The sequence below is a fragment of the Bos indicus x Bos taurus genome, chromosome 11 (assembly GCF_003369695.1).
Source record: "Bos indicus x Bos taurus breed Angus x Brahman F1 hybrid chromosome 11, Bos_hybrid_MaternalHap_v2.0, whole genome shotgun sequence".
NCBI classification, from domain to species: domain Eukaryota; kingdom Metazoa; phylum Chordata; class Mammalia; order Artiodactyla; family Bovidae; genus Bos; species Bos indicus x Bos taurus.
This window is the reverse complement of record NC_040086.1, coordinates 21,650,010-21,676,438: the sequence shown is the minus strand read 5'-3', so window position 1 is coordinate 21,676,438 and position 26,429 is coordinate 21,650,010. Positions and strand designations below refer to the sequence as shown.

Sequence of the window (26,429 nt, the reverse complement as noted above, 5' to 3'; positions counted from 1 at the left end):
CATGAAAGTGAAAAGTGAAAGTGAAGTCGCTCAATCGTATCTGACTCTTAGCGACCCCATGGACTGCAGCCCACCAGGCTCCTCCATCCATGGGATTTCCAGGCAAGAGTACTGGAGTGGGGTGCCATTGCCTTCTCTGTGTGTAGTACTACATTTAGTCAAATTTCAGCTTTTTCTGTTACCTTGAGCAGTTTACTGTCTGTGCAACAAAAAATGGAGATAGTAATATCTATGTCATCAAGTTGTGAGATTTAAATGCGATAAAACATGGAAAGAACTTGGCTCAGGGCCTGGCACCTTGTAAGTACTTGGTAATGTTAAATATTGTTGTTTTCTATTATTGTTATACGATTATTTACTAACACTATCTCACAGTAAAGTGGGGTGCTTCAGAAATGTGTGTTAGTCACTCAGTTGTGTTCAACTCTTTGTGATCCCATGGACTCCATCAGGCTCTTCTGTCCATGGAATTCTCCAGGCAAGAAGAGGGTTGCCATTCCCCTCTCCAAAGGATCTTTCTGACCCGGGGGTTGAACCGCATCTCCTGCATTGCAGGCAGTAAGTTCCCTTTTAATGAAGGTATTCAAGCAGTAGTAAATAGGGAGAGACGCTTTGGAAGCAACTTATGACTTCTAAGGATGCTTCTAATCATAGAAGAGGGAAGCTATTTCTCTGATTCAAAGAAAGTGTGATCATTAGTGTTATTTCTAGCGAAGATGAGAAGTGTTAGAATAGAAAAAAAAATCAACTTTGACTGTATATATGTATTAGTATTGCAAAGAACAAAATATTTTATTCTTTGTTGACTGCAAAAGTCCTTTTATTTATGTTGTAACCCACATGGCAAATCAGGCCCTTACATACAAATCCATGTCTTTTCAAAAGGACTAGTTTGGCCCTGCCAAAATGAAACAAACAAAACTTTAAAGACTGTTCCAACCCTACTGAAATGTCTCTTCCCTTTGAAAGAAGTCTATTAGCGATGCAAATACAAAGTTATCTGCACAGATGATAATCCTCACAAACAAAACAGTGAAACCATTAGAATGTTCTTTTTGGCGCATTCAATCTTGAGACTTTGTCTTTACAGCATTAAAAAGGCAGAGAAGGAGAGCAGAACTGGTTCCTATTTGGGATAGTTTATTAGATCTGCTTATCTAAATCCTGGGCTAATTATCCTCATGTTTGGCTTAAAGAAGCCAAACAATTCTCCAAAAGTGGACAGGCTGAAGAACAGGCTTGCACTCTGGGCAAGTGCCTTAAACAGACCCAAAACAGGGTCCTTAGCCATGGAATAACATTTATAGTCAGGAGTTTAATTCTGAAGATACCAGAGGCTTAGGGTAGATCCATCTAGAAAAAAACCCAGTGATAAGTATTTATACAGTGGCAGTTTAAGTAATATGTTCATGGTATAATATGCTCATGGTACTGATACTTTAAAATAATTAAACACTAGATGATTGAAAGTCTACTTGTATAGGCGAAGAGATGGTCATTTCCCAACATCTTTTAGTCAACAGAGCAAACAACTTTGAGAATTTAGTAAACATGCAATCTTACTGTAAGCAAAGGGACTGAAAAGATAAAAATGAAGCAGTTTAGTTCATTTGACTATTATTTGATGATACTTACATGGTCTTTCATCCCATGGACAGAGAACCTGGCAGGCTACAGTCCACGGGGCTGCAAAGAGTCGGGACATGACTGGACAACTAATGTACATGTAGTTAGTTTTCCCAGTAGTTATGCACAGATGTGAGAGTTGGACCATTAAGAAGGCTGAGCACTGAAAAAATTATGCTTTGAACTGTGGTGCTGGAAAAGATTCTTGAGAGTCCCTTGGACTGCAAGGACATCAAACCAGTCAATCCTAAAGGAAATCAAAACTGAATATTAATTGGAAGGACTGATGCTGAAGCTCAAATACTTAGGCCATCTGATGTGAAGAGCCGACTCACTGGAAAAGGCCTTGATGCTTGGAAAGATTAAGGTCAGGAGAAGAGGGCAACAGAGGATGAGATGGTTGGATGGCATCATCGACGCAATGGACATGGGTTTGAGCCAACTGTGAGAGATCGTGAAGGACAGGGAAGCCTGGCATGCTGCAGTCCATGGGGTCACAAAAAGTCGGATACTACTGAGCAACTGAACAATTTTATCCTTAACAGGTTTGACAAGACCTAGTTTCTCAGGGAGACTCGAGGCATTAGAGAATATTGATGGTCAGAGGGTGCGGTGCCTAAGGGTATCAGGAAAGCATTTCTGAAGCAAAACTCCCAAGTGGTACTTCGGAATGGCCATCACCAATCTACTTGATTACCGCTGTTGGAAATGCCTAGTGGGCGCTTCCCAGGTGGCGCTGGGGGTAAAGAACCTGTCTGCCAATGCAGGAGACATGAAACACAGGTTTGATCCCCGAGTCAGGACGATTCTCTGGAGAAGGGCATGGCAATCCACTCCAGTATTCGCGCCTGGAGAATTCCATGGACCGAGGAGCCTGGCGGGCTACAGTCCATGGGATCGCAAAGAGTCAACAGGACTGAGCGACTAACACAATGGGTAGTTTCCTGAGAACAGAAAATTAACCCTCCATACCCAAAAGTTTTCTTGGACAGCTAATAAGAGTTGGAGCTGGTGTCCACATACATGGGATGCAATGGTTGAAATCTGGGTCTTAAGCAGGGTGGAGCTTTGGGTTGTTCAACTATAGAGCTTCCGGATCATCACGTGTTGACATGTCAGGCGTGGGAATGGAGCTTGTCCACCCTCCACCTTTCATCCCCACCCCCCTCTCCTTTGCAAGGTTGCTTGACAGCTTGCTGGTCCCTCCCCCATCTGTGATAATCCAGATGCCTTGTGAAGGTGATCGTCAAGCACTGCTTAGTTCTAGACTCTGCCTGTCTCCCACGCCCTCCACGCGTTCGGGGTGTTTCCCACCGCCTACCTACTCCACAGGCCACCCTGGCCGCCCTCCTGGCCCGTCCTCTTTGGCACCCCGGCAGGTCAACTCCACGGGCCCGAGTGTCGGGGGTCGGAGTCTGCACAGTTCACTTTTTTCAGGGGCTTTCCTCAGGACACTTTGCCAGCAATACCAGAAAGTCTGTGGTATTCGGTTGTGTCCTATTTGTGGCTGCGTCTTAAAAAAAAAGTTCGAGACACTACCTGCAAATTCAAATTACTACCTGCTCAGGATGGGAGCCTAAGGAGGCGACGTCAAACTTTGTCGTTGGGGGAATGACAAGCGAATAGGCGCTCCTGTCGGCCTGTGCCCACCCACGGTCCCGGGGACAGGCGAGCTTTCCTGGCGCGGCCTGGCTGGCGGCAGCCGCAGACCGGTCCGCCACCACGGGAAGCCGCGGCCCCCTGGGCCGGTAGGGCCCGGCCACCCGCCCGCGCCGGGGAGGCGCGCGGAGCCGGAGCGCGCAAGGGGCGGGCTGCGCGCGGGGCCGGGGAGCGCTCCCTCCGGGATCGCGGCTGCGCAGTCGGGCGGGAGCCGGGAAAAGGGGAGGAGGGTGGCGGAGCCGGAGTAAGGGGAGGGGGAGGAGCGGCCAAGGCGGAAGCCATGTTGGAGTTTCACCCCGAGCTAGGGGCTGCGAGCGTCCTCCGCTCCGTGTGGGTGTGACCCGGGTTCGGCGCCGCGGCGGGCTGCGGGGGGCGGGGACGGTTAGGCCGGTGGTTGTCGTCCGCGGCGGCGGCCGCAGCGTGGAGCCGGGCAATTGTGACCGCCGGGGGGAGCCGGGGGCCGGCCGCGGCTCCCACTCTCCGTGTGGCCCCCTGAGCGCCCCCCCTCCCCTGGCTGGGAGGGAGGCGGGGGGCACCCGGGGCCCGCCATGAACCCCGGCTTCGATCTGTCCCGCCGGAACCCGCAGGAGGACTTCGAGCTGATTCAGCGTATCGGCAGCGGCACCTACGGCGACGTCTACAAGGTGAGGGCGAGGGGCCGCGCGCCGCCGAGGCCGCGGGGCGCTGACCCGCCGCGGGGAGGGTGGGGGGCGCCGGCGAGCCGGGGCGCCGGAGTCCGCCCTGCCTGTCGGCGCCGGAGAGATGTGGGGGAGGAGGCACGGCGGGCGCCCAGGGCTCCGCGGCTGTGCAGCGAACAAAGGGCCGGGCGGTTAACCCCGAGACCCCCGCGTCCTTACCTGGATCTGCCCCGGACGCGCGTTTCCCGGGAAGCGCTGATCCGCGGCGGCAGCTCTGCTCTTGACCGCGTTGAGAGGGTCTGCGCGTTTGTTGCTTTGGCAGGGGCAGTGCGACGAGCCGGATGGCAAGGGTTTGGCGTGTGTCAAACCTGCGTGCTCCGCACGGACCCGGGATATTCCGCGCTGGGTTGGCATCTGCTGCCCACCAGGCCCGGCAATGGTCATTACTCTGGGCAGTCTCAACCACCTTTCGTCTCTTAGCATCTGCAGGCCAGTTTCTTTCAATTTTCCAAGTAATGACTTTCTTTTGCAAAAGAGATCTGGTTAGGATGACTCCTTTCTCCCTTTCTTTCGAAAGAGCAACTTTTTCTCCATCTCAAATTGGATTGTGATGCCTTATTAAACTTGTTTCCGTCAGTGACACATACGATTCAACTCTCTCTTTTTTTTTTTTAAGTGACTTGAACACTTAGGGGAGGTACTGGTTTGACAAGGTTAGAATTCAAAGTCCATTAGTAGCACAGCATTCCTGTTGTAGAGGGACCACTTCTAAATGTGGGAGATAAATCATGCTTCCTTGGCCAGCTCAACTCTTGGCCTCGCAGAGGCTGCCAAGAAGAGGACGCTCATGCCAAATGTGGCAGCAGTCTTGATTTGGTTGTGTATCTTCTTACTGGTAACTGAAGTGGAACTCCTCCTGTTTCACATAACACCTGAGGATGCGTAGAGAAACTTAAGTTTACTTTGGAAAGTTGAGTCTTAACTTTGTTTTGCCCACGTTTAAGCAGAAGATTTTTACTTTGACATGACTTGTAATGCATGTGGTAACTTAGATATTCAACACAATGCAGCCAGTATTCTGCAGGAGTCATGTTTTGTGAATGAGTCGCTTTCCCTTCCCACTTATCTCACCACTTTTCTCCATGAACAGCACGGGTGTCTTATGCATGCCTATTGTGTATAGGGGCTTCCCAGGTGGCTCAAGTGGTAAAGAACCTGCCAGCCTTTGGAGGAGACATAAGAGATGAGGGTTCAGTCCCTGGGTGGGGAAGATCCCCTGGAGTAGACAGTGGCAACCTACTCCAGTATTTTTCCCTGGAGAATATCATGAACAGAGGAGCTTGGTGGGCTACAGTCCATGGGGTCCCAAAGAGTTAGACACAACTGAAGAGACTTAGCAGGCTGGCACTGTATATACTGTGTGTCTAAGCACTTGGGTTGTAGCACTAAAAGAGGGATGGTCTTCGCAAGTCTTACTTGTGTATATTTTTTGGACAAGAACAACAGTAAACAGTCATTTAAATAACTGTCTTATTGCAATTTCCTTTTGTGCTGCAGAGAAGAGAGGATTAGGATTAGGGCTAGTAGAGCATGTACCAGGGGGGACCTCATCTCCTCAGGGGAGTCAGAGGCACTGGGGAAAGGGGATTATGCCAGATAGAAGGAGCATGATCTGGGAAGGCTTGGAGGCCCCAAGGGCAGGGTGAGGATTTGAAAGAAGGCCTGTATGGCCTGAGTAGCCAGAGAGGGAGAATGGCCCTAGATTGAGCAGGCCTCTTATTAGGTCCTCCAAGGAGGTGGGACTTCTCCCTAGGACAATGAGGAGTCATTGCTGGGTTTTAAGCAGAAGAGTGAATTTAGACTTGGATTTTTACAAGCTTTATCACTGCAGTGTGTAGGGTGGAGATGGGGGACAGAGGTGAAGAGCAGTTAGGAGGCCACTGTAAGAATAACCATTATGTTACTGTGTTTGGAATTTGTAGTGATTGTGAAAGTTGAGGTGAGTGAATCCAGGTAACTTAGAATTGGTTAAGGAAGTCTTGCTGTATTGAGATGAAAAGTAACTGAAACTTTGCTAATGTGTCAGTCTTAGGTGGCGGTGTGGACAGTAAGTGCTTTATCAGTTCTTTACAGAATAATCGGCCATGTACTTACTGTGTTTAGAAAAAACAGCTGGTAGTTAAGCCACATGCTTAAAAAAAAAAAATTCAGGCCTGTAATTTCTCAAGACATCTAAGTGCAGTACAGGTATAAGTTGATTAATTTTGTCATCTGTTTAAAATAATGATAATAGAAGCTAACATTTATAGAGTGTTACTTGCCAGGCACTGCTCTAAGACTTTGTCCTGTATTAACTTACTTAATCTTACAACAACTCATGGAGGGAGACATTGTTACTAACTCCATTTTGCAGTAGAAGAAACTAAAGCACAGGGAAGTTGCAGTAACCTGTCAAAGATGGTAAGTGGCCAAGCCAGAAGGTGAATCAGTTTGCTTTAGGGACTGCATTCTTAATTCTTAACTTAATATGTGGGCAGATCATGTATTATCCAAGTGAGGACACAGAGGCACACAACTTAGTTCAGCATTTAGCTGCAGCCGCGCTCTGAGTCAGAGAGGATCTTTAAGTAGTAGTTGGTATACCTAAGTCCTGCTGTGCAGCCAGGCCTCACTGTTTTTGTAGAGTCTGCCAAGTGGACATCAGATAATAGATGCTTGATCCCTGCCTGCCAGACTCTTCTAGTACCAGGGACCCAAAAGAGAGAAACTACGTGGTTTTTGGCATCATACCCTGGTTTGCTGAACAACCCAAAGCTTAAACTATTTGTATTTTTGTCTGTACATAATCATGTTCATGCTATAAAGATAACAGATTTTTTTTTTGGTATTTGTTTTGCTCTTTTGATTTTCCTTGTTTATGCAAATTGTGTTAATTAGAGAGGAGTGCATTAAAGGATTTTTTTTTTCAAAAGTCAGTAGTTTGCTCCCTGATTTACCAGTGTTTAGGTGCTAAAAATGGAATGATCCGATTAAGTAAAAAAGTTAGAGGCCTGATTATGTACAGTCATTCTTAGAGGGTTGGTGTTTTAAGGGATTTTTGTTTTGAAAGCTATATCCTATGCAATGTAATAATATGCTTATTATATTTAAGGTGGTGTGTTTTGGTTAAAAAGTATTGAGCTAGGATGTGGAAGTGGAGAAGGAAATGGCAACCCACTCCAGAATTCTTGCCTAGAGAATCCTGTGGACAGAGGAGCCAGGTGGGCTGCTGTGTATGGCGTCGCACAGAGTTGAACACAACTGAAGTGACTTAGCTGCATGCATGCATTGGAAAAGGAAATGGCAACGCACTCCAGTGTTCTTGCCTGGAGAATCCCAGGGACAGAGGGGCCTGGCGGGCTGCCGTCTGTGGGGTCGCACAGAGTCGGACATGACTGAAGCGACTTAGCAGCAGCAGCAGGATGTGAAAGAGCCAGAGTTTATTAGCTCTGTAGCCTTGTAAAATCATTTAGCCTCTCAGAGCTGTTTTGGTTTGAAGGTATTATTACCATCACGTGCCCTTCTGTTTGTGGTGTTAAATGACTTATGTCAGTCAACAAGTTTTTAATTTTTTTAAGACCAAAAAAATACAGATAATACATTTCCTCTGCACTGTCTTGGGCTTCCCAGGTGATGCTAGTATTAAAGAACCCGCCTACCAATGCAGGTAGATATAAGAGACACAGGTTCGATACCTGGGTCAGAAGGATCCCTGGAGGAGGGCATGGCAACCCACTCCAATATTCTTGCCTGGAGAATCCCATGGACAGAGAGCCTGGCGGACTGCAGTCCATAGGGTTGCACAGAGGCAGACACGACTGAAGCGACTTGGCATGCACTGCACTGTCTTAAAGTACATGAACATATAATTTAAAAAGAACAGTCATAATACTTTTAAATGTCTTATAACTCTGGGTTTTATCAGATGAAGTATCTGTAGCAGGAGTTACCTAGGGACCTGTGAGTTGACAGCTAAAAGGGGCTCGTTGATTGAGCCTCAGGAGGCCCATAAAATCCTCTGAAATTAATAGACTTAACATTGTATGTTTGTGTGTTTTTCTGGAGAGATGGCTCTTGGTATTACTACGTTTTCAAAGAGGTCCATGATCCTAAGGAAGAAAAGAATGGAGAGCTGTAGGTTTGTTATTTGAAAGCAATTTCTTGGAGAGGTTAGGTAGTTATATACCATATCACGTTACCAGCATTTGTTAACATTAATGTGATTTCCATATGCATTATGCTTTTTTTCTCAGGCAGTTTTCCTGTTGAATTTGTATTTTTCCTACCGTTAGAGCCTTTGTGTCCAGATGTTTTTCTAGATTTACAGCTAGAGAAGATGCTAAAGCTGGAGATAGGGTGAGGCAAGGTGAATTTGAAGCACCGGTTTTCATGTGTTCTAAGAGAGCCTCTCAGTTGGTTCAGTGGCTTTGGCCTGGTCCCTGTGGACACTCCCAGATGCCACCAGCTTGTGCCTTCTCCTGAGTTCTAGCTCCTTGTCTCCAGCTGACCTTTTCGCAGACTACATCTTCCTCCAAAGGTGCCTCATAGCCCTCTTTTGTCAAGTGCCACGGTATGTCCCAACGCAGTTGGTAAGTCTTGAAGCCTTGGCATCATCTGTGCCTTCAGACTGGACTTCATAGGTGTTTTCCAAAGTGTGACCAGGATGCTCCAAGGAAAGCAGTCCTATGAGTTACACCAAAGACCAGGAAGTCCTGCAGTAAACAGACCTGGTAAACAGCGCTTTACCCAGCAAACTCCAGACTTCCTTAACACTGGGATTCTTCTCTGTAATTCCAACTGCTTACCCTTAGAACTAGTGTCTTGTAGAACATACTTTGGAAATGTTGATACTGATTTTATCTATGTGTGTTGGGAAGTCATTCCCTCTGGAGCAGAGGCTGTAGAGAGGCTGCGCTCCAGGGTAGCTTTCTCGTGGTGATCTGTGTAAAGAGAGTCTCTGAAAGCTGACGGGAGAAGAATTGAAGACGGGATAGTGAAATCAGGAAATTAATTTGTATGTTCAAGTGTTCATGTGTCCGAGAGGGACCAGAGGAAGTAGTCTAAAACTTCAGAAAGATAGAGTGAGATAAATTAAGGGTGAGTTTCTCACTTCAGTACTTACTTGAGATGGAAAGTGACAGTGGAACAGATTGTTGAATAATTTCTGTAGACAAACAGGTTATCACAACACATGTGATTGTGTGTTAACTTGCATGTAACTCTGCAGTCTTTCAGGCATTCCGATTAATACCCTCAGACACTCTTTCATTATAGTCAGGATTTGTAAGGACTTCTGTGGAAAAGTCAGTTAAGACATGAAGACCTTTAGCATTTAGAAAAGAACAGCTGAAAGAAAATGAAACATGAGTATCTAGGGCTATGCCCATTTTTTTTACTTTCATGGAGAACAAAGTCGAGAGGGACCAGAGGAAGTAGTCTTAAACTTCAGAAAGATAGAGTGAGATAAATTAAGGTTGAGTGTTCTCACTTCAGTACTTATGTGAGGTGGAAAGTGACAGTGGAACAGATTGTTGAATAATTTCTGTAGGCACAAACAGGTTATATGATTTTGTTAGGCTCTGATTCCCTAAAGAGGTACTTACCTCTAGAATTCGAAAGTACATCTAATTGTTTTGTATTGAGAATGAATAGTCATTCTCTCATGAGAGTCCATTTAACATTTGCCCCACATTGAATAGCTGTAATATGAAAGGAAAGGTTCTAGGGACTGTGTGTGAAATAGTGAAAAGGATAAGACTTGGTACTTTATGTACAGGGGCATAAAATGTGAGCCTACTTTAAGCTGTCATAGTTTGAGATCAAAACTGTGTTGGTTTCCCCTTTTCTAGCACATTAAATATCTTACTGGCAGAGGGATTGTTCCGACACTTGATAAAGTGGACAGCCAACCTCTCTATAGCACAGCATAGTGATTTAAGAGTAGTTTCTGGAGTCAGACTACCTGATTTCACCACCTACTAGCCAATTACCTAATCTTTCTCTCTGTTCCTCAGTTTCCTCAGTTGTAAAATGGAGATGTTTAAAAAAGTATTTGGGACAGTGTGTGTGCGTGCATGTGGGTGTGCATGTGTGTGTGTGTGCATGTGTGTGTGTTGCTTAGCCATGTCCAATTCTTTGTGACTCCCATGGACTGTAGCCCTCCAGGCTCCTCTGTCCATGGAGTTTTCCCAGGCAAGAACACTGGAGTTTGTTGCCATTTCCTCCTCCAGGGGATCATCCCAACCCAGGGATTGAACCTGGGTCTCCTGCAAGGCAAGTAGATTCTTTCAGTTCAGTTCAGTTGCTCAGTCATGTCCGACTCTTTGCGACCCCATGGACTGCAGCACGCCAGGTTTCCCTGTCTATCACCAACTCCCAGAGCCTACTCAAACTCTTGTCCATCGTGTCAGTGATGCCATCCAACCATCTCATCCTCTGTCATCCCCTTCTCCCACCTTCAATCTTTCCTAGCATCAGGGTCTTTTACAATGAGTCTGTTCTTCCATCAGGTGGCCAAAGTATTGGAGTTTCAGCTTCAGCATCAATCCTTCCAATGAATATTCAGGACTGATTTCCTTTAGGATGGACTGGTTGGATCTCCTTGCAGCCCAGGGGACTCACAAGAGTCTTCTCCAACACCACAGTTCAAAAGCAATTCTTCAGCGCTCAGCTTTCTTTATAGCCCAACTCTGACATCCATACATGACTACTGGAAAAGCCATAGCTTTGACCAGATGGACCTTTGTTGGCAAAGTAATGTCTCTGCTTTTTAATGTGCTATCTAGGTTGGTCAAGGTTGGTCATAGCTTTTCTTCCAAGGAGCAAGCATCTTTTAATTTCACGGCTGCAGTCACTGTGTGCAGTGATTTTGGAGCCCCCCAAAAATAAAGTCTCTCACTCTTTCCACTGTTTCCCCATCTATTTGCCATGAAGTGGTGGGACCAGATGCTGTGATGTTAGTTTTCTGAATGTTGAGTTTTAGGCCAGCTTTTTCACTCTCCTCTCTCACTTTCATCAAGAGGCTCTTTAGTTCTTTGCTTTCTGTCATAAGGGTGGTGTCATCTGCATATCTGAGGTTATTGATATTTCTCCTGGCAATCTTGATTCTAGCTTGTGTTTCATCCAGCCAGGCATTTCGCATGATGTACTCTGCATATAAGTTAAATAAGCAGGGTGACAATATACAGCCTTGACATACTCCTTTCCCGATTTGGAACCAGTCTGTTGTTCCATGTTCAGTTTTAGCTAGAACCCCATGAACAGAGTGAAAAGGTAGATTCTTTACTGTCTGAGCTACCAGGGAAGCCCCATTTGGGACAGGGCCTGTCACCTAATACTCAGTAATGGTTCATTGTCAGTCATAATATTTATTATCGTATATTGCTATTTCTCCTGCTGCTGTCTTCCTAACCTACTCTGCTCCTCCTGCTGCTGCCTTAGTGGTTTTGCACTTGCTGTCTGTGCTTGAAAATTCCCCTCCCCTAATGTCTGTAGGTTTGCCTTTTCATTTCCCTCAGGTGTCAGCTCAAATGTCACCTTTTAATGTGCATGTTCCTTACGATCCTATAAGAAACAACTCCTCCGCACTTCTGTCTTTACCCGAAATGTGTCCAGATTTTGTAGGACCTGAACTTTATACAGTAATTTGGGTACCCTCAGTGAGAAAACAAATACATTAGAATAAAATGTTTGGTGTGAAAGTGAGTACTTAGAATTAGAAAAGGTGTCCCAGCAAATACTGTAACCTTAGAGGCAGGTCCCTCTCTTCTGAGGGCTCGTCAGGCATTTAAGCAGAGATGCTGGGTGGCGCTTCCGGATGCCACCCACCCTGCCTCTCCTCCCCAGCGGCACCCTCCATGTCCCAGTAGCTCTCAGCACTCTCAGAGGCCCAGGAGAGTGAGGGGGCCTGAACTTTTAAGTTTTATTAGCTTTATAAAAAAATTCAGCTCTGCTTCTTACTCTCCCTAATTCTCACTGTGGCATGTGTCACCTTATATTTATTTGCTTATTGCCCTCCTCTCCGCACTAGGGTGTAAGCCCAAGAAGCTGGTGGTTTAGTTTTGTCCATGGCTGTATCCCCAGAACGTAGAAAAGTGCCTAACACGTATTAGACTCACAGTAAATATTTGTGGAATGAATGAATGAACCGGCATGAGAGAAACCATGTGCTACTACCTAAGTTTAGAGGAAGGAGAACATTATTTCCGGTTTGGAGAAATCACAGCAGGTTTTATAGTGGAGATGATATCAGGCTTGACCTATAGTTGTGGCCACAGTGGGTACAGACTGAATTAAACATTATGGATTATTATTAGGACCAAGGTAAATCAATAGGCTTAATGTATCTTCTGCATAATAAGCAGTGTTCATAGCTTACATGGATGTAAGAATACTCTTGTCATTTTAAACTAAAGACATTTAGTAACTAGTAAAAAAAATACATGTAGCTGTTACATACTGGTTTTCGTGTTTTGAAAATATGATTAAGTTGGACTTCAAATCAGGAAGAGGACTTTGTTCACCAGTACCAAAAGGCCTTAGATTTGAGAGATAAGTTCATGTTTGTTTTAGCTTTGTTTTTACAGGGTTTTTTTTTGGTGGAGATGCGGCTGGAAGATGCCATGTTTCATTTCCAGCTGCCTTGACCTGAGGTTATAGGTTTGGATTCTTCATGTGACAGTGTATTGCCTCCTTTAAACCTTAAAATCTGTTGAAAAAATTTTAGATGTGACCGTAAATTTAGGTACGTCCAAATAAGACATTTATTTAGTTTGTTTAAAGTCGTCTTAAAAACTTGAGATGGTAAGAAAGTTCTTCCTGTATAAATCATCCACCTTCTGTTCCTTCATTACCTATAAAATGGAAACTTCTTAAGAAAAATTGAAGTACAGTTTCTGTGGAATATATAAATTACAATGTAGTGATCCACAATATAGAAAGATTATGTGCTGCCGATAGTTTAAATCTCACCTTTGAGACATTGTCCTTTTTGCCTTCTGGCCCCTTAGGAAGAGAAAGTTGAGATTGGAGGAGACAGGGAGAGAGGAAGGAATGGTAGGTGCTTTCCAGGTGAGGAGGGACTGTATATCTATAGGAGTAAAGGTTTAGAGACTAAAAGGGAGGATTGACTAACATGGAAGACCCGTGTGCAGGAGCATGGAGAAGGAGAATTTGCTAGGTGGGGCAGGACCAATTTACTAACTTGGAAGCCAGGTAAAATCGGAGTGACAGGCTGTGGGGAGCACTAACGGCTTTTGTGCAGGATGTAATAATGTTGATGAGTGCCCAGGGTTATTCTGGCAATTTTATTCTGATGAGAATGGATCAGAGAGGAAGGGCAGAAATACCTATGAAAGAATCTGCTTTAGAATCCTTATGTACTCTTAAAAATAGTTGATAATACCAGAGTTGTTTATGTTAATTGTATCTATTGCAATTGACTATATTAGCAATTATACCTGAGAGGTTTTTTAATTTTTTGAAAAAAACAATAAACTTATAACATGTCAACATAAATTGACATTTTCATGAAAAATTTTTTTCAAAATAAAAAATTTAGTGAAGGGAGCAGCATTGTTATACATTTTGCAAATCTTTTTAATATTTTGTTAAATAGAAGGCAGCAGATTCTCATTGTTCTTTCATTCAGCCTGCTGCTGCTGCCACTAAGTCGCTTTAGTCGTGTCCGACTCTGTGCGACCCCATAGACGGCAGCCCATCAGGCTCCCCCATCCCTGGGATTCTCCAGGCAAGAATACAGGGGTGGGTTGCCATGTCCTTCTCCAGTGCGTGCATGCATGCATGCTAAGTCGCTTCAGTAGCGTCCGACTCTGCGACCCTATGGACAGCAGCCCTCCAGGTTCCTCTGTCCACAGGATTCTCTAGGCAGTAATACGGAGTGGGTTGCCATTCCCTTCTCTCTCATTCAGCCTATTGGGATACTTTTTTTTGGTTGACATGTAAAGGAAATCTGGTCTCTGGCACATATTTTTTTGGAAAAGGAGAATATTTTTTAATAGCCTTTTCAGATAATTATGGGTATTTTCCTCTGATATTTCTCTACAACTTGACAGTTAAAAATTAGTTATAAAGTAGAATCTAAGACCTACCATTATGGTAAAACACTTAATTGTTAGTCTCTCTTGAATTTTAAACATCATTTTTACCCATGTATGATTTTTTTTTAACAGCATGCATTGTTCACTCAAAAATATAGATCCACGACATTATCCAGACCTTCCCAAGGTTGCCACCTTTCATTACACAGTACCACAAATCATCACTCATCTCATCAGAAAAGTCTTAAAGTATCAATGGTAGATACAAGTTTTCCAAGACTCAAGTTTCTATTTAAAAGTGCTAAATGCACCCCCTGCAACAAACTGTTGGTTTTTTCATTGAACTGACAAATTCATTTCGTTCATGTTCAAGAAAATGTCAGATATCTAAACATGAATAATCACAGGTAAGTCAGTTGGTCTTTGAAGTAAAAACAGTGTACTGTGGAAAAAGTGGCTAGTTCAGGTTGCAGCTCAATCCCCAGTGCTGTTCTTTGAGATGATAACCAGTGTACTTGGAATGTGGAAGTGTTTTATGCATTTTCTCAAATAGAATATTAAAATAATAAGTGTTTAAGGGTGAAGATTTAATAATACTGATGCTTCCACAAGGGCATTCTTAAGTGAAACTGGTCTGTTTTTTCCCAGTGAGTGCGCGGCAGTGAAGAATACAGTTACTGCTGTACGTTGTGGGGCTGCTGCCTTGATTTGTGCTAAGGCACGGTAGTTTGGGCTTCCCTCGTGGCTCAGATGGTAAAGAATCCTCCTGCAATGCCTGGGTCGGGAAGATCCTCTAGAGAAGGAATGGCAACCCACGCCAGTATTCTTGCCTAGAGAATTCCATGGACAGAGGAGCCTGGCGGGCTACAGTCGGTGGGATCATCAAGAGTCGGACAAGACTGAACAACTAACACTTCACCCGCAGTTTTACCATCACTGCTTTTGTACTGTTGGTACAAATGTCAGCACAGAGAAAGGGGGCCAATAGCGTTTCAGTATTATTATGAAAATGGTTTTGACTTTTCAGACTCTCAGAAAGAGCTCCCAGGGACCTCCAGGGATTCACAGAACTGTGCTAGAGGGTTATATAGAGATCTAAGAGGAAGGTCAATGGGAATGGGTCAGACAAGGCAAACAGAAGTGAAGAATGGAAAGGAAGAACAGATAGATGAAAAGCATCTTGGAGAGAAATTTGACAGGGCTTTGTGGAGAAGTACAGGGATGGAGAGAGACGATTCAGAGAGGACTTAATTTTAAGCCTCATTGAGGAGACTGTAATAGGTGCTTTATAAATGCTTGTTTAAATCAGTTAGTGGGAGAATGGCATCAGTTACAGAGACAGTGAAGTTGAGAAGGGGAGCTCTGACAGTTTGAATACTCTATTAGAAAATAGGTATCCGTGAGGTTTTTTTGCCCCTCCTTATTTTCTGGCTGTGGTTACTCTATAAAGAAACAGGAATAATAAAGACTTCCCTTCATTTTTCTGTGCAGAATAACAATTGTTTAGCAGTGTCTTAGGATAAATGAGGCTGATAAGGGCCAGAACCTTTCTCCCAGCTTACTAAGGGATTAACAGGAGGAGATGAAAAATGTGTCCTATTGAAGAAAAATGCTGCAGATTTGGAGGATAATTGATATAAGGAATTAGTGAATGGAACAGTAGAATATGAGCTAGATATTTTTATTCTGGCATAAATTTGAAAAGTTTTTTGTATTCTGATTATAATGTACCTTTTTTAAAAGAAAAAAATAGACAATAAGAAAACTCTGAGAAAATTAAAATGATTGATAGGCTTACTCCCAAGAGGTGAATATTCTTAGTATTTTGATGTTTCTTTGTAGACAGATATTTTACAAAACTTGTATGCAGTTGTGTATTTTTAAAATTAATTATGGCTTACTTAGAGTGAAATGCTTAGACCTTAAATGTTTCAATTAGAGGAGTTTTGACATATATAGTTCTGCAACCCATGCCTTTATTAAGGTAGACGGTTTCCTTAACCTCAGAAAATTCTCTTGTGTCCCTTCTCAGTCATGCAGCACTGCCCCCCTCAACCATTCCACTCCTGTTCTAATTTCTATCACTATGAAAGCTCTTCTAGAATGTGATATAAGTGAATCCCAAATGGATTACCTTGGCACCTTTGACAAAAATCAGTTGACAGTACGTGTGGTATTCGGCACTTTGTCTTGTCCCATTGAGCTTTTTGGCTATATTTTCAACAATACCTCAGTCTTGCTTGTGCATATGTGCATTCTCCAGGCAAGAATACTGGAGTGGGTTGCCATGCACTACTCCTGGAGACTCTTCCCCATCCAGGGATTGAGCCCAGGTCTCACGTATCTCCCGCATTGCAAGTGGATTCTTTACCTGTTGAGCCACCTGGGGGTTTTCTGTGGCTTTATAGAAAGTCTTGAAAACAAGTAGTGAGATCTTCCCAGATGATGCTAGTGGTAAAGAACCTGCCTGCCAGTGCTAGACATGAAAGAGATGCGTGTTTGATCCCTGGGTCCAGAAGATCCCCTGGAGGAGGGCATGGCAATCCACTCCAGTATTCTTGCCTGGAGAATCCCATGGACGGAGGAGCCTGGAGGGGTACAGTCCATAACGTCTCAAAGAGTTGGACATGACTAAAGCAACTTAGCATGCACTCACACAGTAAGTCCTTCAACTTTATCCCCGCCTTTCAAAATTGTTTTATGTATTCTAGGTCCTTTATTTTTACCATGCAGATTTTAGAGTCAGCATTTCAATGATATGAAAAAGGCTTCTGAGATTTTAACTTTTTATTTTGAAGTGATTAAAAACTCACAGGAAGTGGCAAAAAAAAAAAAAAAAAGGACAAAGAGATCACGTGAACCCAACCCCCAGCTTCCCCCAGCGTTGATACTTTGCCCAACTATAGTGCATTATCAAAACCAGGAAGATTGATTGATACAATGCAGTTAACTGGACCTTAGTAAATTTCACCCCTTTTTGCATGCACTCATATTTTCATATCTGTGTGTATAATTCTGTGACATTTTATCCCATATGTAACCTACTGGATTTTATTGGGATTACGTGGAATCTGCAGTTCATTTTGTGGAAAATTGAGATCTTAACAACACTGAGCCCTGTGATCTGTGAATATGGTATCTCTCTCCATTTATTTAGCTCTCCTTTAGCTTATTAATGTTTGCCTTTTCTTCTTATTTATAAATTTCATCATTTGCTTTCTCTACTAATATAGTAAAAGATAGCTATTATGAAGTATTTCTTCATAGTGGTACAGTATTTGTAATGTGAGCCACAGTTTCAGTTTTTATTAAAATCTTCACTGTACTAGTGGTGTCTGACTTCCTTTGATTTAACCTTGAACATTTTTAGCCCTGAGCATATGGACTCTTATTAAAATTGGCAAAATGAAAACAGGGGAAATGAATTTAAAAAGCTGTCCACTTCAACTATATTATCTAAAGATTAAAACAAAGTCCTTAGAGCCTTATATATGAGATGAATTGGTACATATTTTGCAAAATTAATATTTTGTGCTTATTAAAGGAAAATAAAAGTTTGCTTCATCCTTAAGAGAAAAACAAACAACATTGTGCTTGATTGGTTTAGAAAATCCTAAAGAATTCTTTCAGATCTTGAGGAGCTTATAATCTGATTAAGGAAACAAATTATGACTAAAATGTATATGTGCTGCCAAAGCAAGTGCAAAATTATGCCTAAAATGGAGCATCTAAGGAACATTTCTAAGGCGGTATTTGAACAATTAAAAGAGCAATAACATGTTTTAAATACTATAGAAAATTCAATTTAAGGGAAAGGTGAGTTGGCACTAATTTAGTAAGGACTTCCAGGAAGAATGAATCTGACCTGGGAGTCAAAGAAATAATTAAGTTTTCATTTTTAGAGAGAAAACTTTTCATTTGTGAGTGAAGCCATTCCAAAGGAGTAGGTATGTATAAACATAAAACTGTGGGACCTAAGTGAGCAAAGAGGTAATAGACATTCTGACTAAAGTGAGCGTTCATATTTTGAGATGTGATAGATAATGTTTCAGATATCCAAGATAAAGACAAATAAATGCTCGGAAAACGTGCTACTCATTTGAACTACAGTATATTTTCCAAATTCGTAGAGCCAGTCTTGTCTTTCTGACCGTCTTAGGTCACTCTTGGATGAGTTTTATTTCCTCCCTTTTCCCTCTGTTGGGCTAAAAGTTATTTTTATACATTTTATTTTTATACTTCTGGTTTAAAATTTCAACCATAATAAGGTGGATAATAAGGTTAATGCATCTTTATTCTCTTTCTGGTCAGTGCATGGACTTGAGAATGATTCGACTCAATTGCCACCTTTCTGCTCTGTGTTGTCTGTTAGTTTGGTTCTACACTGCTTTTTTGTCTCCCAGATGAGTGTTTACTATCATTGCTTTATACATACAGTGCTATTTTACGTTCAACCATATGGTTTTCAGTTTCTTTGCTCACTATTGTTTCTTGGCAACTTACTGTGTCACTCTGGCTTCAGTTTTCTTCTTCCTGTTTAGCATTATTTGGTAGATTATTATTCCTCCCTCCCCCTCTCCCTTCGACTGTGTAAAGTTAAAACTCAGTCTCTTTTTTTCAATAAATATCTCTACTTTTGTCTTAACTTTTATAATGTAGTGTAGTATAACTAAGTTAACAATTACTTTCTCTCGGAACTCTGAAGATATTCTATTGTTGATGATAGGAAGTCTGTTGTCAATTTGTTGTTCCTTGTAGCTTGCTAATCAGTGTTTTCTTTCTAATTGATTTTAAGATTTTTTTTCTTTGACTCTGGTGTTACATTGATGTTTCTAGATGTGGATTTAAATAAAAATATTTGTTTCATCAGTTCTGGAAAAGTCTAAGCTGGCATATCTTTGACGATTATTTTTTCCTATCGTTTTTTTCTTTAGAACTATTGTGTACTTTTCTTTGTATTTCATCATGTTGCATAACATCATGATTTTTCAGCTCTGTATTCTGTCTTACAGTATGGTTCATACCTTCAGTATCTTCCATTGTGTCTGTGTCTCATCAGCTATTCAGAATTTCTGTTGCCTTTAAAAAAAATTATTTGAACTCACAGGAAAATTAGAAGAATAATACAAAAAACTCTCATATACCCTTATGCAGATTCACCAGTGGTTAACACTTGGCCACATTTGCGTTGTCATTTTTTTCCCTCTCTTTCTGTCTCTAGATGTATATATATGTATGCACACATATTACTGGGTTGGCCAAAAAAAAAGTTCATTTGGGTTCTTCCATAGCATCCTAAGGAAATACCTGAACGAACGTTTTGGCTAACCCAGTATTTTTCTGGGAAGCATTTGAGAGTAAATTATAAGCATCATGCTCCTTTATGTATATACAAATCACATTGTTTCTCAAATATTTTTCACTTAAATGAAACCGCAGAGTCAGACTTTCAATATAATACTACTATCTGATCTGTAGACCTTATTCAGATTTCTCCAGTGGTCTTAATAATGTCCATAAGAGCATTTTGCCTGCTAGTTTAGAAACTGACACAGGATTATTCATTGCTTTTAGTTTTCAAGACTTTTCAGTCTCTCTTCATCTAGAATAGTTTTTTAGCCTTTCTTTGTTATCCTAGACACTGACATTTCTGAAGAGTGTGTGTCATGTATTTTGTAGAATGTCCTTCATTTTTGGAGTGTCTGGTGTTTCCTTTTGGTTAAATTCGGGTTACACATTTTGGGCAGAAGAGTGTGTAAGTGATGATGTGTACTCAGTGAATCGTATCAGGAGGCACATGATGTTGATTTGTCCCTTTATTAATGTTAGTTTTGATCACTTGATTAACAAGGGTCTGCCAGATTTCACCACTACAGAGTTAACTTTTTTCTTTTTGTAGTTAATAAGTAATTTGTGGGGAGATACTGTGAGACTGTATAATACCTCCTTTTTCATCTAACTTACATCCATTAGTTTTAGCTTCCAGTGATGATTCTTACTCAAGTTATTACTATGATGGTTGCAAAATAGTGGTGTTCTAGCTCCATTAATTTTTTCTGTATTTATTGGTTGACATTCTGTCGTGATGAAGAGCTTTTGCTGTGCTTAGTCTCTTAGTCATGTCCAACTCTTTGCAACTCCATGGACTGTAGCCCACCAGGCTCCTCTGTCCGTTTACTTCTCCATTTATTTATTTTTGGACTTAAAGATTCTTATTTATTGAGTTCTAAGTAATCACTATCACTTATTTTAATGGCCAAACTATTTAAGCCTTGGTTATTTAGATTCTGTCTTAGTCAGCTCCAGCTGCAAAAACAAAATACCGTAGACTGGATGGCTTAAACAACAGAAATTACTTTGTCACGGTTCTGAAGACTAGAGGGCTAGGCTCAAGGTGTGCCAGCACAGTTGGTTTCTGGTGGGGGCTCTGTTCCTGGTTTGTGGAGGGCCCTCATCTGCTGTCTTACAGTGTGCTTATGGCAGAGACGCAGTGAAGCTCTCTTGTATCTCTTCTTCTAAGGGCACTGGTGCCGTGTGAGGGCCCCCAGCCTCATTACCTCATCCTCATCTAAACCTAATATCTGCCCAAGGCCCTGTCTCCAGACACCATCATATGGAGATGAGGGTTTCAGCATATGAACTGGGGGGAGGTGGGGGACACAGTTCAGTCCATAGCAGATTCACTTCCTTTAATAATTACATTTCGAGAAGCTCTGTTTTATTATTTTTTTCAAGTCTGTATATTCTTTTTTGCATAGTTTCTTGTTCTTAGGGTTTTGACCCCTTCTTATAACTTTGATTATCTTAACATACTTACTAATGTTTGTTATTCAGATTACTATCCTGTCTTTTCAAATTCGGGGTGGAGGGAATGTTGATCTTTCTGTGTTTTGGTTTGTTGTGTTTGTTGATTCTCCCTTGTGGTAGATTTTTATTTTAATTTTTAATTCATCTGAAATTTATGTGAAAATCTTTTGTGGCTCAAGTTATATGGGAATGTGCTTCCAAAACAGTTTTGCTTTCACTCCTACTGGGAACCTCATGAGTCTCATTGGTCTGGAACTAACCTTTATGTTAAATGCTCAGTTTGGAATTTCTCATACATTATGTGTAATGCAGATTTGAACCCCAGACCCAAATGAGTAGCACACTCTTGGTTTTGAATTCTGAAGGGGCTTTTTTCTTTCCTCCCTGCGGTAAACATCGTGGACAGAGATTTTTGTGTGGACATAACTTTTCAACTGTTTGGGGTAAATACCAAGGAGCGTAATTGCTGAATTGTGTGGTGAGACTATGTTTAGCTTTGTGGAAAAACTGCCGAACTTGCTCCCAGAGCGACTGTACCATTTTGTATTCCCAGCAGCAATGAGTCCTGTTCCTGTCGCTCCACAGCCTCGCCAGCATTTGCTGGTGTCTGTCTTTTGGATTTGGCTATCTTCGTAGGTCTGTAGTGGTTATCTTATTTAATTTGCAGTTCCCGGGGACATTGATCATCTTTTCACGTGCTTGTTTGTCATCTGTGTATCTTGTTTGGTGAGGTGTCTGTTCAGGTCTTTTTGTCTTTTTAAAAATTGGATTGTTTGTCTTCTAACAGTTTTAAGAATTCTTTGTATATTGTAGGTACAAGCCCTATATCAGATATATGTATTGCAGTTATTTTCTCCCATCTGTGGCTTGTCTTTTCATTCTCTTAACAGTGTCTTTAGCAGAGCAGAAGTTCTTAATTTAGTGAAGTCCAGCTTGTTGATTATTTCATTGATCATGCCTTTGGTGTTATTTAAAAACCCATTGCCAAACCCAGACCATGGTCACCTAGATTTTCTCTTCCAGAACTTCTTTAGTTTTGCATTTGACATTTAGGTCTATGATCTATTTGAAATAGTTAATTTTTGTGAGAGATGTTAAGATCTGTGTCTAGATTTTTTTTTTTTTTGGCATGTGGATGTCCAGTTGTTTGAATACCTTTTGTTGAAAAGATCATCCTTTTTCCATCTAATTACCATAATTTCTTTGACAAAGGTCACTTGACTGTATCTGTATGGGTCTATTTTGGGGTTCTTGTATTAGCTTACTAGGGATGTCAAAATAGAGTATCATAGACTGGGTGGCTTGAACAACAGAAACTTACTTTCTTGGAGTTCCTACTAGCTCTGGAGGCTAGAAGTTCTGAGATCAAGGATTTTTAGCAGAGTTAGTTTCTTCTAAGGCCTTTCTCCTTGTCTTACGTAAATGACTGTCTTCTCCAGGTGTCTTTAGGTGGTCTTCCCCGTAACTGTCTGTGTTCACACAGGGGTAGTTTGAGATTATTAAAGAGTGGTATGCAGTACTTTGGAGTCAGATGTAGCATAGAACTGGGTTTCCCAGGTGGCACTAGCGGTAAGGAACCTGCCTGCCAGTGCAGGAGACATAAGAGAGACAAGTTCGATCCCTGGGTCGGGAAGATCCCCTGGAGGAGGGCACAGCAACCCACTCCGGTATTCTTGCCTAGAGAATCCTGTGGACAGAGGAGCCTGGTGGGCTGCAGTCCATCGTGTTGCAAAGAGTCAGACACGACTGAAGCGACCTAGCATGCACCACACATATAGCATACAACTAGGGGAAGTAAGACTGGGAGTTCATTGAATCCAGTTAGGAGAATGTACTTGCTGTCTGTAGAGTTGTTTTCTGGAGTGTTTAGAGTGGTTGGAAAAATATCCTGTTTATAAGTGATTCAGAAAATAAGAGAAGATGGTGACATCTTTCGTAGTCTTTTGTTGAGGAGTTTGATCCTGTTACTTCCTCCTAGCGCCATATCATTTATATCCTTCTCTAAATGTGTTCCCCAGGGGTACTTACTGAGCATCTCTGCTGAACCCTGTACCACGGCTATGCGGAAGATGTGAGCCCTCTTCTCAGGGAGGTGGCAGGGTAGATATGGGCGTGTGTGTGGGTACACGCTCAGTTGTGTCAAACTCTTTGTGACCCCATGGACTGTAGCCTGCCTGGACCCTCTGTCCATGGCATTTTCCAGGCAAGAGTTCTGGAGTGGTTTACCATTTCTTACCCCAGGGTATCGATGTACTATGTAATTTAATTCCAGCATTAACATTGAGCATTTTTTATTTGTATTGAATTATGTGATTCTTGATAGACTTACAGAAGATCAGAAAACGGTTGTAACTTTCTAGAAGAAACAGACTGAAAGTTGGTCTCTAAAATGTGCTTAGATTTAATAGGTGAAGTGGAACAACATTGCAGTTGAAATGAATATTGGAAAATGAAGACGATTGAGGGTGGGGGATAAGCAAGAAGGGATCATCCAGGAAATAGGTCAGATTGCATCAAATGAGAATAGTGGAGAATATTGGATATTAATGACAGCAGTAATTAAATAATAGCAAATAGCATTTATGGAGTACTCACCAAGTCCTAGGCATGGTTCTGTGCGAACAGTCCAAGAATGAATGATAATAATGTGAATTAGATTAAGGACATGGGAAGTTTGGAGCATAGGTGGCCTGAAGAGATGGGAAACTTGAATAAAGTAAGCTGTATAGTTGGAGTTTGGACAGATCGATTGAGATAATCAATTTAAGTGGAAATGTGTTGTCTCATCTCCTTCCCCTTCCCTCCCTGCTAGTGGTCGACTAGCAGAACTGAAGGGATCGGGGGGAGATATAGTAAAGAAAGAAAAAGTGAATGTGCCAATGAGATTTCTTCAGATTTCTTATGGGAGCCAAGAGAAGGGACATCTTTTGCTTAGAGGTTTCAAATAAAGAAGAGCTCTCATCTAACTTCCTCCTCACTTTTAAAAAATGTTCAAAGGATTCAAGATTCGTGGTTTCAATCTTTTTTTTGAGGTGTCACATTTGAGTGAGTGAGTGAAATATGCCCTGAAAGACCTGTGCCGTAATATACATGTGTGTGAAAGTTATGGTATTTAGGAAAAGGTTTGGTGTTACAAGTTACTGAATATGTTCTAGTCGAAACAGCTAAGACTAATGGAAAGATAGTGAGATATGACCCACCATTGTTGTAATCAAAGTTTTCTTTCAACACCTGTGCATCCTTGAAATCCTTTTTTGGATTCCTGTTTTCCTTCCGGTACCTCAGGAGTTGGTGACTTTGATCTCCCAGTGTCCCTACACAGGAGGCTTCACACTGCTCTCCCACCACAGCATCCTTAAGGTCACGGAGTCAGTGAGAGGTAGAGGACATTGAGGCGCCAGTGATAGGAGACTCAGGTGGACAGTCGCTTTATGAAAACTTGTTCTGCTTTCCTTTCTCTGTTTCTTGCTGCGTTTGTCCCCGCCCCTGCTCCTCCGCCTTTTCTCCCTTTAATGAAACCTCAAACCCCAAACCTTCAAAGAGGGTTGAGTAGAGACTATAAAGCCTTCTACAGAAACAGGCCACACGCAGAGCTGTTTACTTTTTGTGTGCCGTTCAACTTGAACAGTCATAGGTCAGCCAGCCATTGTCATTTTTATTTCATAATCATTATGTTGACATTTTTCTTTGGGGGTCTTGTGTTTCTAGTCAGTGCTTTGATGTTCATCTGCTTCACTACTGGAGTCTGCTAATCACATATGATGTTTTCATTTGGAATGTTGAGGTTTTTTTGTTGTTTTTTTTCCTAAAGTAAACTGTGGTTACATGAGGCTTGACAGACTTTTTTCTTTCAAAAAACCAAAATTGAAGGTTACTGTTAATTACTGGGCAGAGTTGCTATTTTTACAGTAGGTTTGTATTGAGATTTCCTTGGCTGTTTCTATCATGTTATAGTATTTGGATTAAATTTTAAAGAACATTTCTGTAATAATATAACCTGTATTGTTTTATAATAAGTGATCATATAAAAGGTATGAAATTTAAATCTGTGTTTTATAATACTTTAGACAAAGTATTCTAAAAATATAATTTAACTTATTTTGGTGGGTTTTAGAAAACTCTGGAAACCGAACTTATTTTATATGGCCGCAAAAGGGTCTAGTTTTTTTTTTTAGCAGCATTGTTTGTAAAAGTTATTCATTTACCTGATATGATCAGCTGTTTTAGAAGATAAATACGTTTTTGTTTATCTGGACAAGGCTTAAACTCATCTTTTTACACTCATACCATTTTTAAAATCTAGTTTCTCTTTTAATTCTTTGGCTTGAGATTTTTTTTTTTAGCTTATTTTAGAATATTCTTAGATTTATAAAAAGTTACAAAAATAGTAGAGAGTTTCTGTAAACTCCTCACCTGTTTTCCCCTTTTGTTAACATCTCACACGACCATGTGACTTCGTCACAACTGTAAGAACCAACTTTGGTTCGTCACTGTTAATTGAACGTTACCTTTTGTTTGGATTTCACTGGCTTTCCCCTGACTTCTCTTCTGGTACCATTCAGGGTGCCTCCTTACATTTTGTCCTTGTGTTTCCCAGACTTTGTTTGTTTGTGATGGCCTTTACAGTTTTGAGGAGGGCTAATCAGGTATTTTATAGTGTGTGTCTCTATTTAGTTGTATCTAATGATTTTCTCACGGTTAGACTGGAGTATGAATTATTGGGGAGGATGAAGTATCCATGCTACTAATTTGACTTATCACTGGTGATGTTAACCTTGATCACCTGGCTTTGGTGATGTTTTCCAGGTTTCTTCATTGTAAGTCACTGTTCCCACCTTTCCATGCCGTGCTGTCCGAAAGCAAATCATTAAACATAGCCCCACACTTAGAGGGTGACTAGTTAAGCCTCATCTACGTGAGAGAGGGAGTAGCTATGTAAATTACTTGGAGCTTTTCCGTATGGAGATTTGTATCTTTGCTCCTCAGTTAGCATATTCAAAAGCAGAGACATTACTTTGCCAATAAAGGTCCATCTAGTCAAGGCTGTGGTTTTTCCAGTGGCCATATATGGATGTGAGAGTTGGACTGTGAAGAAAGCTGAGAGCCGAAGAATTGATGCTTTTGAACTGTGGTGTTGGAGAAGACTCTTTAGAGTCCCTTGGACTGCAAGGAGATCCAACCAGTCCATTCTGAAGGAGATCAGCCCTGGGATTTCTTTGGAAGGAATGATGCTAAAGCTGAAACTCCAAAACTTTGGCTACCTGATGTGAAGAATTGACTCATTGGAAAAGACTCTGATGCTGGGAGGGACTAGGGGCAAGAGGAGAAGGGGACGACAGAGGATGAGATGGCTGGATGGCATCACTGACTCGATGGACGTGAGTCTGAGTGAACTCTGGGAGTTGGTGATGGGCAGGGAGGCCTGGCGTGCTGCGATTCATGGAGTCACAAAGAGTCAGACACGACTGAGCAACTGAACTGAACTGATGGATTTATCAGTACTTATTTTATGTTGTGGACTGTAATCCAGTACTCAGATTGCTCAAGTTGTTCCAGCATGGTCATTGGGAGCTCTTTCAGGTTGTCTCTTGTGTCCCTTTGA

General features: G+C 41.9%; 1 protein-coding gene across 2 annotated transcripts in view; it reads left to right on the top strand.

The window, feature by feature from the left end:
- Window positions 1-3,552: 3,552 nt before the first annotated feature.
- Window positions 3,553-26,429, top strand: part of MAP4K3 (mitogen-activated protein kinase kinase kinase kinase 3) — a 183,245-nt gene continuing 160,368 nt past the window's right edge. Inside the window, exon 1 of one of the 2 annotated variants that reach the window (XM_027555077.1) lies at window positions 3,553-3,929. In XM_027555077.1, coding sequence (XP_027410878.1) covers window positions 3,834-3,929 — 96 coding nt within the window. In that variant the 5' untranslated portion in view covers window positions 3,553-3,833. The remainder of the gene's footprint in view (window positions 3,930-26,429) is intronic. The other variant, XM_027555078.1, reaches the window with a different exon arrangement.